Source organism: Arachis hypogaea, chromosome 14 (assembly GCF_003086295.3).
Source record: "Arachis hypogaea cultivar Tifrunner chromosome 14, arahy.Tifrunner.gnm2.J5K5, whole genome shotgun sequence".
Lineage (NCBI taxonomy): Eukaryota > Viridiplantae > Streptophyta > Magnoliopsida > Fabales > Fabaceae > Arachis > Arachis hypogaea.
This window is the reverse complement of record NC_092049.1, coordinates 121,706,701-121,718,352: the sequence shown is the minus strand read 5'-3', so window position 1 is coordinate 121,718,352 and position 11,652 is coordinate 121,706,701. Positions and strand designations below refer to the sequence as shown.

The window sequence follows — 11,652 nt, the reverse complement described above, 5'->3', positions numbered from 1 at the left end:
TTCACATTATTCACATATTTATTCAAAAATATTATTAGTTACCTATACTTTTTCAATTAATAATTCTTCCCGACAATTATTGTCGCACTTAGCATCCAAATTCCCATAGCATTCATATTTATCTAGATTTCTCTTGTCTTGCGAAGTGTTTTACACTCACAGCCTTGACTAATTAACCCTGCAATTTTTCCACCATTGACTTGCATTATTATTTATTAGAAATATATTTTTTTATCTGTTTAAATTAAAAAAAATAATTTTATAACATGTTATTAAAATTTTAATTATAAAAAATTTTAGAATTTAATTTTTATTGAACTCTAAAAAAAAACTAATATAAGACAAAAAAATTATATAAAAAAATAAATAAATTTAAAAAAAATTATATTTAAGAGAATATACAAAATATAATTATTATATATTTTCTCTTATTAATTTAAATTTATGAGTTTATACTTGTGAAAAGAATGATTTCATGACATTATTCGGCACCCACATGCAGTTGTTCATTCCCTCATTATTAATACACAAACAAATTTGGCAATTGGTATGTAGTACTTGTTATTAGCTCCACCATACCATGGGTTTGAACTTCAACTCCCTCAGGCTTCTTGTCTTCATCTTTTCCCTTGTTAGCTTTATCATGAGTTTCCCAACAACTACTAAAGCAAAAGAACTTGATTACCAAGGCCCAAAGTGTTCTGAAGATAGGACCACTTTTAACAGCACCTACCAAGTAAACCTTATGACACTTTTCTCATCCCTATCTTCCAAAGCCATCATCACCATCTTCTACAACGACACCGTCATAGACAACAAAGATACTTCTAGTGCAGTGTATGGACTCTTCATGTGCAGGGGTGATGTACCCTTTGATGTTTGTGGAGACTGCGTTCAAAGCGCAAGCCATGTTCTCTCTGCAGAGTGCACCTTATCCCTATGGGGTATGATCTGGTACGAACAATGCATGGTTCGGTATTCCAACACTCGTTTCTTTTCTGTTCCAGAAACAGAGCCCTTCACTCCCATGTCCAACAACTTCAATGTTTCCATTAATCAAGACATCTTTGTCCCTCTTCTTGCCAACACAATGAACAAAACTGCAGAACAAGCCGCCGTTTCTCTCAACAAGTATGCCACAAAGGAACAAAAGGTAACAAAACTTGAGACGATTTTTACTCTTGCTCAGTGCACCCAGGACCTCTCGGTTGGAGATTGCAGATCTTGTCTTGGATTCGCCGTTGGGCAGATCCATGAATGTTGTAAAGGAAGACGAGGAGGGAGAGTATTGCTCCCCAGCTGTAATGTTCGGTTTGAATTTTACCCCTTCTATCGTCATGGCGTCTCTAAAGCACTTGCTCCTGCTACAAAGTATCCAATCATGGAGTCGAAATATTCGCCAGATCCGGGTTATTTGTCTCACCAATGTTCAAATAATCAACCCACAAACTTACAGAAACGCCTAACGACGCTCCTCTCTGACTTGTCTTCCAAGGCAACAAACTCGAACAACAACGAGTTCTACATGAGCAATGTTAGCAACAACTTGTTTGGCCTCTACTTGTGCCGCGCCGACCTACCGTCTTCTCTCTGCGCAGACTGCATAGTCAACGCCACAAACCGAATCACCTCCGAGTGTCCAACGTCCATGGAGGCTATAATCTGGTACAACCATTGCTTGCTTCGTTACTCCAACCACTCTTTCTTCAGAACAATGGGAACTAATCCAAGATTCAAGATGATGAATGTTACGGACTATGACGATTACAAAAGCTACTACAAGTACGAACTGTGGAGTGCGTTGACGAAGGTGGCGGGAGAAATCTGGGATCGGAGTGACAGATATTACGCAGAGTCCTTTGTGTTGAACGATGTGCAAAGATTGTTCGTGCAGGGGCAGTGCACGAAAGATTTGGCTACTTTGGATTGTAATTACTGTATTCACGATGTGATTGAAACGGCGATTCCGTGGTGTTGTTTGGGAAGCATAGGTGGCAGAGTTTTGTATCCAAGCTGCACTTTGAGATTTGAGTTGTTTCCATTCTATAGGAATGGTACGGACGATCAGCCTCCGTCAACTACAACTACAGGTATGTATAGAGTATTTTACATTCCAATAATGTTATAGAAAAAATTTCAAGTATACCGGGAACACCGGTGTTTCAATTATTTTAATCGTGAATTTTAATTAATATATATTATATATATCTTTTATAAGGAAAAGTCTAGGGGGCCAGCAGTTTTGTTGAATTTTGGCCAGCATGTAGCCAGCAGAAAAAGGTGAGTCATTGGATGAAAACTCACATCGATCTCACACCATTAGATCATTATTGATGGCTATTTAATGGCTACCAATCACAAAAGTTGCTGACCCCTAACATTGCTCCTTTTATAATTCAAATTAACGGTTAAATCAACTAAAACACCGATGATGTTTCGGTATACTTAAAATTCTTCCAATGTTATAATACACTTCTGTTATTTCACAGTTGCACGCATGAAGCACTCGCACGCACTCACATCACATGATACAAAATGATAAGGACAGACAACCACTTTAATTTTAAATTTTTATTAGATACGAAAAGTGTGTGTATAATTTTTTATAAATAATAATATATTAATTTTATTAATGTTAAAGAATAAACAAATATTTTTTAATTATATAAAATATATTAAATATTTTTTGTGTTAATTAATCATATTATATAAAATTTTTAAATTTATTTTAAAAATATAAATTAATAATAATATTTGATACGTAATTAATATTTAATAGTATTTGAGTGTGTTTAAATATATTGAAAATATATTTTTATTTTTTATCGAAGACGTGTGTGAAACGTGTATCGAGTATGATGTCCAAATCATATCAGATATGTATGAACATAATAACATAACGAAATTTTTGTACTTCATAAATAAATATTACACAATGATGCTATATGATCAAATTATTTTAATAATTAGTTTTAATTAAGTTCGGTTCAATAATTTATTAGTATGATAAAAATTAATTAAAAAACAAAAAAATTAATTAAATTTTATTAAAAAACAATTTATTCATTTATTATTTTTTTAACTTTAAAAATAGAGTAGTTTCTAAATTAATATGACTAGACAATTAATAGAGATTGGTTTTTATTCCGTTAATAATTATTTATGTTGCGTTTAGAAGGGAGATTAAAATTGAGAAATAGATATTAAAAGACAGATTTTTATTATGTTTGGTATAAAATATATAAAATTGGATTATGTCTTAGTATCATGTTTAGTTTAAGATAAATATAAAAATTGAGGGGTATATTTGAAATTTAAAAAGTTAAATAAAAATATTTTTATAAAAAAATATTATTAAAATTTCAGTTTTCGTTTCTAGAAATTTCAATCCTTGTGTCTTACTTTTTGAAAATACTGAATGGACTAAAAATTTTATATTTCAAAACTAAAATTTTAGTTCTAGTTTCTAATCACCAAATACAATACTCAATCCTAGTTTTCAGTTCCAGTCGCAACCTAAAATCTATTTAAATGAATGCAATTATGCAAGAAACGTATCTTTAGATTTAATATCTTTGGCGAGTGCTAAACACTGATTTAAAAAATTCGTAAGTTTAAAACTAAAGATTCGTTGTAACTCTAAACTCAAATTCAACACTTTTCAAAATTTAGTAAAAGATGTCACAATTTCAAATCAATAATCAGGAGTTTAGTTTTGAGTCGTTCTCCCTATAAATCACAATCGAATGTATTATTATTGGCTATGAAAAAATTAGGGATTTGATAGCAATTGACGAAAATTTAAATAACAAGAAATTAAAAGAGCAAACAAGGATTAAATAGCAAAGCCATAAGACTAAGAATAATTAAAGTAATTAACTAAGAAATGAAAGTAAATTCAAATGTTAAAAAGATCGATCTTGACAAATATTGAGGGTTTAGGATTACTATCCTTGCCACTAACTACAACATAATTACAAAGAACAAATTCAAAGGAAAGCCAATTAGGCTTAATTAACTTTATTAATCCATAAGTCATAACCAACTTACTAATTGAATTAGTAAAAAATTAGCATTAGCGAAAACAAAATTAATTAATATCTCTGAATTATCAATCAATTTGGATATTAATGACTCAAGTTCACCCAAGTTCCTAGCTCAAGCCCAAAATATAAAATCTACTCTATAAATAAGTCAAACAATTTATCAAACACCTGAAGTGCATAAATATAAAACTTCATAAATTGCAAAAATTAGTAAAATCTACAACTACATCATTCAAGAAAGCAATAATAACATCTCATCAATTAAGTAATAATAAAAGATAAAACATTAAATTCATTAAATGAAAATGAGAATTCAACAAGGATTTAAAGACATAAAATAACAAAATAGAAAAATAATAAAAAATTCTAAGACACTAGAATAGCAAAATAAGAAATCATAAACTAAGAACTACAATTAAACAAACTAAAACAAAAAAGAAAAAAAAATACATAAGAAACTCTTGATTTTAGAGAAAAGTTAAAGCTTTTCTTTTAAAAATTCAAAATTCTAAACCCTTAAAAAAAAAAGAAAAGAAAAATGAGTGTATGATGTGTGTGTCCCTTCATAAATTGCTTCAAATATGACCCCCCCCCAAGTTGCAAATTTTGTGTCATTTTAAATGAAGCCCGTGATTAGGGTACGCACGCACATGTGGGTGCATGCACACGCACCTGTGCAGAATTTTTCAACGGTGCATGGGCACCAGATAGAATTGCTTCTTCCTTATTTTCTAGAATTACTTTCTCCTTTTTTTTGGCAAAATTTCTATTTCTGTCTATTTTTTTAAGTTATTTTTGTCTCCTAAATTTTAAACAACTTAAATAAATATATCAAGTCTTTTAAAGACTTAAAAAATATGTTTTAATCAATTAAGCATAATTAAATTTTTTTTTACAAAAACATGCATTTATAAAAAATATGTACAAGATAAATTCTGCTTTTTTTTAATCTAAAAATCATTCTAAAATATAAATTTATTAATCTTATATTTCTATTTTTCATGTTTAAAGTATAAAATTAGTCTTTCCAAAATTAATACATTTAAATTTAAAATAAAACATAATATAAATAAAAATAATAAAATTTAAATTTTAAATCCTAAAAAATAATACATTACATAACGTAATTTAAACAAAAATAACAAATTTTGAATCTAAAACTTTAGATTTTATATTTTTTCTAATATTTTACTTGTAATAGTATATGATTGAATAATAATAATAATAATAATAATAATAATAATAATAATAATAATAATAATAATAATAATAATAATAATAATAGCTCTCCTCAACCTTTGCGGTCGTCGCCTCTCGCCATCCTCTGTTTCAATGTCACGCTGCTCATCCCCCACTCCAATTTCATCTCTCACACTCAAACACAGTAGAAGCAGACGCAGAGCACAAAACCTCAATCTTCTCTATCATCGATGCGCCGCTCGTCAGGTTTCATCTCGTTGCCGCGCCGCTCGTCAACCCTTCTGTGTCAACACATCGTCTCATTTCTCGCAGTCACTGTTCGCTTCTGCCTCCCTCTCTAGTCGTTGCTGTCACTGCTTGCGCATCGGCGATCTTCTCTTGTCTCCGCTCTGTCTCTCTCTGCCTCCTTCTTCTCTCCTCTAGCACGATTCTCTCTCTCAACCGTGGTGAGTTTTTTTTTAATTTTTTTAGTTATTCAATCATTGTTCTTTAATGTTCTGGTGATTGTTGCTGCTGATGTTGTTTCAACATAACAAAAATGGTTAATTTTAGTTGTTTTCTATTCTATAATTATTGCTAATTTTTTTATTGTTGCTATTTTTTGTGCTTGTTGTTGTTTAAGTTGATTGATACTTGCTATTTAGGTTGATTGATCTTTTCTGATTAATGCTGATTTTTTTTTGTGATATTTTGTGTTGCTAGTTTTTATTTTTGTGATTTGTTGAAGAAGAAGAAGAGCAGAGTTGAAGAATAAGGAATTAGGATTTTAGAAGGGGATTGCTGTTATCTTTTTAATATAAAACGACCTCATTTTAACATAAATCAGTCTAGCTCAGTTTTTCGATGGACGGAAAATACCTTAGGGACTACTATGAGTTTTGGAGTGCAACTTCGAGGATAAATTTGGATAATTATTAACTTTAGGAATCACTTTAAAACTCAAATGCAATTTGAGGGACTACTTTGAGACTTAACTCAAGAAAAAAAAATAATATATTGATAAGGACAAATATATATATATATATATATATATATATATATATATATATATATATATATATATATATATATATATATATATATATTCAAAATTTATCTAGTGGGACAAATACACTCCTCATTTGTACTTAGGTTTAAAAGTTACATCAACATTGCATTACAATTATGTTAAAATATTATCATCTGGGTAAAGTACTAAATTGGTCCTTTACGTTTGGACGTAACCTTGTTTTGGTTCTTAAGGTTTAAAGTGTCCTATTTGAATAAAAAAAAGTTTCATTTAGCTCTAACGTAGTCCCACCGTGAGGTCAAAGTTAAATAATTAACGAAATATCCTACATAACAGTAGTACAAGAACAAGATTGATAATTTGAAGAACAAGTACAAGCTTCAAAGGCACAAAATCAACCGTAGATGCATTAATACATTTATTTATCATTCTCTTTAGTTCTATAGAAAATATTTCATTTAAATTGTAAGAAGAATGATAAATAAATGTATTGATGCATTCACGGTTGATTTTGTGCCTCTAGAGCTTGTACTTGTTCTCCAGATTATCGACCTTATTTTTGTACTGCTGTCATGTAGGACATTTCGTTATTTATTTAATTTTGACCTTACGGTAGGACTACATTGAAGCTAAATAAAACTTTTTAAAATTCAAATAGGACACTTTAAACCTTAAGGACCAAAATAAGATTACGACCAAATGTAGGAGACAAATTTAGTACTGTTCATACCCTGGTCCAGTACTATGGTTTAGGCCCAAGTAAGTCAAAAAAGTCCAATCCAAAGGTTGGCCTTCACCACTTACCCCGACCTCATCTAAAGAGGTCGGGCTTGACATAGGCCCCTCCCCAATGAGGTCGGTTTCGACATAAGCTGGCAGATAACACTTATTCAAATAAGTAACTGCCTCCTAAAATCTCTCATCCACTTCTAGAAGCAATATCTCAACAACCCTAAGATAAAGGGGCGGTTATTCACCTTCAGAAGTAGAGCTACTGTAACGGTGGTTATTGAATCACCACTATAAATACCCTGATACACCCAGGTAAAACTAAGTTTCAATACTTTAAACCTGCTTACCCCCTTGCTAACTTAGGTATCGGAATGTCTTTGCAGGTACCACCCCCATTCTCCAAATACACAACTCGGACGGCAGTTTTCAAACGTGTACAAGTCGGAAACCACCTTTCATTGACGCTTGGGCCAACTTTCAAGCCCAATCCACCTATTTCAGGTTACCTACATAACAAGTACTTTACCCTATGATCTTAAACATGTAAATAAATCAAATCAATATTATTATATCCATTATTTGACCTAATATGTGATTATTTGTTTTGTGACAAGTAGTTAAGTATGATATTAAATATTTGTCTAATAGGAATATTAAGCCCCACTACTAAAAACTTTTTAAGAAAGAAAAGCCAATAAACCCAATTCAACTTTCTAATATCTTGGTGTCTTATAAAAAAAGTCATAACCGCACCGCAAGGCTTGGTTTAGTGGCAATTATGTTTGCCTTGTAAGAAGGTATACCGGGTTTAAATCTCAGCTGAAGTTGGGTGTTGTTTAAAAACCCATACTATTCATGATAGTGTGTGTGAGTGTGTTATGTAAATGTGTGAAACATGAGTGTATTGTCTATGATTGGGGGCTGTCTAATCCGCTTGACAAAAAAAAACCATAACCGAACTTCAAGCGAGCAATGGAGGAAGAGAACGACTTCAACGAGCGAGAGAGGGAGAGGGGTTCAACCGGGTCGGGTTTCTGGATTTTTTCGGGTTGAGCATGGGCTTTTGCTTTGTTTGGGACTGGGCCAGATTGTTGGTTCCATTCTTGACAAAAAAAATCTCTAAAATATCCACACAATCACAGAAATAGATAAAAAAAATAAAAAAAAATCATTAATTAATATCCTAATTAATCTGACTCAATAGTCAGCAACTTTTAACATCAAGCACCTTTCAAATGGGATCTACCGTTCTGTAATCCTAAGGTTTTGTAGGACCTATTGTATAGAATTTGTCTCCATTAATATTTTTGCATAGCATACAATGTTCTTCTAATAACAACATGTGTCTTTCTGCTAGTATAGAAAAAATTTACTTTCTACACAGGAGCACTCACCTTTAAGTTGATGTCCTCACAATTGAGGCGTAATTCAGATGAGAGGTTGCGTTTGATTTGCGTTTATTTTTTGTTTTTATTTTCAGCATTTTTTATTTTTTAGATTTTGTAAAAGAAAAAATGAAAATAGGAGATAAAAATAAAAACAAGATTTTATTATTTTTATTTTTTTTTTCACAAAATTCAAAAAATAGAAAATATTGAAAATGAAAACACAAAATGAAAACACAAATCAAACGCACTCTAATTGTCTCACAAAATACTCCATTCGGGTCCAATTCTCAGTTAAGACTGGACTGTAATTTAAAAACTCTAAATGTGTGAGTGGATGTGTGTAAATAGTGTATTGACAAAAAAATAAAATGTTGATGTCCTCATTTATTTTTTCTTTTATTAACTTTAAAACATATATGAATATGACTTATATATGTTATAAATAATAATTTTTGTATTGTAGTGAAAACTGGTCGATCACGAGCAGTTATCTTGATTATTGTTGTCCCCGTTGTTGCTTTGGTGTTACTCCTCTCTTTTTGTTGCTATTTGTTTCGGAAAAGAGCAAGAAAAAGTTACAATAAGACCATCCTCAGAAAAAATTGTAAGTATCTTGTGGAAAATGAAAAATTCAATATAATTGATAGTTTACAATTTATTTGTAAGCTTAGAGAAATTTGCAAAGTTATTGGATTTAAAATGTTAATAATTTGTTTTGTCTAGTTGGCCATGAAAGTGACACTATAGGGGGCTTGCAATTCAATTTGTCTATAATTGAAGCGGCAACAAATCACTTTTCACAAGAGAACGAGATTGGCAAAGGTGGATTTGGACAAGTTTACAAGGTAGGAGAGAAAATAAAAAAGAGAAAGAGTAGTGCTAGGAGCCAATGGCCTAAGTGTACAATGTGGCTAAATCTTTGGTTTATGAATCAAATGAACATCACCTATACTATGCAGAATAACCATCCGGATACCAGGGATAACCATCCGGATACTTATAAAAAGCTAATTTTGGGTTCACCAAAGATCAAACCCTTGACCTTCTGGATCTAGAATTCTTATACTATGTCCTGAAACCACTCATCCCAAAAGCATAACTTGACAGGACAATGTAACACTAATAATAATATCTCTAATACTTTTCAAACCTTCATTGTACACATTGTACGCTTAGGTCATTGGCTCCCTATACTTTCTCAAAAGAGAAAATCTATTTCTTTCAATTAATTTTAATATTCTTTTTTCTATTATAGTTGATGTGGTTTATATTATATATTTTAGGGTGTTCTTCCTGATGGACGACATATAGCTGTAAAGAGACTTTCAAAAAGTTCTACCCAAGGTGCTACTGAATTCAAAAACGAGGTTTTATTAATAGCCAAACTTCAACATAAAAATCTAGTGGCATTTTTAGGATTTTGTCTTGAAGGACAAGAGAAGATACTTATCTATGAATATGTTCCAAACAAGAGCTTGGATTACTTTCTGTTCGGTTTGTTGCTTTTCCCCTCTTAAACTTCTCTTTAGTTATTTAACTTTCGCATATTTTTGTGATTAATTTGCATTATATATTTTGAACTATATTTGAAGTATCTAGTTGTCTAATATGTATTAATATATATTCACTAAAAATTTTGTAGATCCTCATTCCGAGAAGTTGTTAAATTGGTTTGAACGCTACAATATTATAGATGGAATTGCTCAAGGAATTCTTTATTTACATGAATATTCTCGTCTCAAAGTTATTCATCGTGATCTTAAACCTAGTAATATATTACTAGATGAAAATATGAATCCTAAAATTTCAGACTTTGGTCTTGCTCGAATCATAGATCAACAACAAGGATCTGCATCTAGAGTTGTTGGAACACTGTAAGTCGCCTTTCTATACTTTCCTATATATAACGTATACATGGAAAGTTTAAGCATGTCATGATACATTCTTTCTAATTTTATAGGGGTTATATGTCTCCTGAATACGCAATGCAAGGAAAATTTTTTGAAAAGTCAGATATTTTCAGTTTTGGAGTCATGATTCTCGAAATTATTACAGGAAAAAAGAATGTAGGTTCCAATGTATCATACCGTATTGCAGAGGGTCTTCTAAGCTTAGTAAGTGAAATAATCTAATATATAAATTCTTCAACGTAACACAACCCTGTCCCTTTTATGCAAGTCTAAAAAAAGTATGTTTTTTGTTCGTAACCTTTATAATTTTTTTTAAAAATATTCTTAATATTTAATATCATTCAATTTTGTCCCCAATAATTTTTGTTTATGCCAAAATTATCTTTGGACGTTAATCATATTTAAAATATTAGGATAAAATTAAAAACATTCAAAAATAACTTGACACAAATTCTAAATGTTAGAAATAAAATCAAATAAATCGAAAACGTTAGAGATAAGATTAAATGAAATTAAACATTAGAGTATTTTTGAAAAGAAAATACAAAAAGTATATTTACTTTAATGATTCTATTAACTATTAAGTTGATAAATTGGTTACAGGTATGGAGACAATTTTGCAACCAAAGACCATTATCTGTATTGGACCCAAAAATGAAAGAAAATTGTTCTGAATTTGAAGTTATAAGGTGCATTCAGATTGGTTTATTGTGTGTTCAAGAAAATCCAGACGAAAGACCTACAATAGCAACAATTGTGTCATATCTTAGTAATATCTCACTTGAATTGCCTTCTCCACGAGAACCAGCATTTTTCTTGCATGCTAAAATGGATCCAACAAAAACAATTGCTGGCGAGTCATCAAGTTCTTTCTCTGTTAATGAGATGTCTGAAAGTACCTTTCTTCCCAGATAGGAACCAATTTATATATAATATATATGATGGTGTATAATAAAATTTCAATGGGTCATTTTGATGGTTGAGAGATAATGGAGTTACACATATATGTTATCAAAATTTGAATGCATGTGTTGGTCTCTATATATCTGCCATCTCTTGTTTATTTGGACTTTAGAGATATAATTGTGAGAAATTATTGTATGCTTGTTGAATATCTTGGATGTGTTCAAAAGCAATATTTGGGCCAAACTATGTTACGTAGGTCATAAGAAAAAAAAAAATAATCAAAAGGGGTGTCTAACTTAACCTTGAAAATCTTCTAGCATTGTTCTGAGCTCGAGGGGTTAATTATCCACAAAATGACAAAAATTCTTTCAAAAGATATAAGATATTTGTGGAATAATCTATTATGAATAAAATTGATAAACAACTCTTAAATTTTATTATCTATTAACTATTTTGGCAAG

The 11,652-nt window shown here is 30.7% G+C and overlaps 1 protein-coding gene across 4 annotated transcripts; it reads left to right on the top strand.

The window, feature by feature from the left end:
- The first annotated feature begins 289 nt into the window (after positions 1-289).
- LOC112743905 (cysteine-rich receptor-like protein kinase 19) lies at positions 290-11,312 on the top strand. Of its 4 annotated transcripts, XM_025793332.3 has the most exons (7): positions 290-2,090; positions 8,839-8,979; positions 9,099-9,220; positions 9,659-9,869; positions 10,018-10,249; positions 10,336-10,489; positions 10,889-11,312. In XM_025793332.3, the coding sequence occupies exons 1-7, from the start codon at positions 581-583 to the stop codon at positions 11,198-11,200; spliced, it is 2,682 nt and encodes an 893-aa protein (XP_025649117.1). In that variant the 5' UTR covers positions 290-580; the 3' UTR covers positions 11,201-11,312. The 4 variants fall into 4 exon arrangements, with proteins under 4 accessions (XP_025649117.1, XP_025649118.1, XP_072070889.1 ...); XM_025793333.3 differs by lacking the exon at positions 8,839-8,979; XM_072214788.1 differs by lacking the exon at positions 10,336-10,489.
- The last annotated feature ends 340 nt before the right edge of the window (positions 11,313-11,652 follow it).

Bases quoted from the DNA above. Each gene is read 5' to 3' on its own strand.
- LOC112743905 (XM_025793332.3), top strand. From the start codon at position 581: ATGGGTTTGAACTTCAACTCCCTCAGGCTTCTTGTCTTCATCTTTTCC. The intron at 9,870-10,017 runs GTTTGTTGCTTT...AAAATTTTGTAG, and splicing joins CTTGGATTACTTTCTGTTCG to ATCCTCATTCCGAGAAGTTG. The intron at 10,250-10,335 runs GTAAGTCGCCTT...CTAATTTTATAG, and splicing joins TCTAGAGTTGTTGGAACACT to GGGTTATATGTCTCCTGAAT.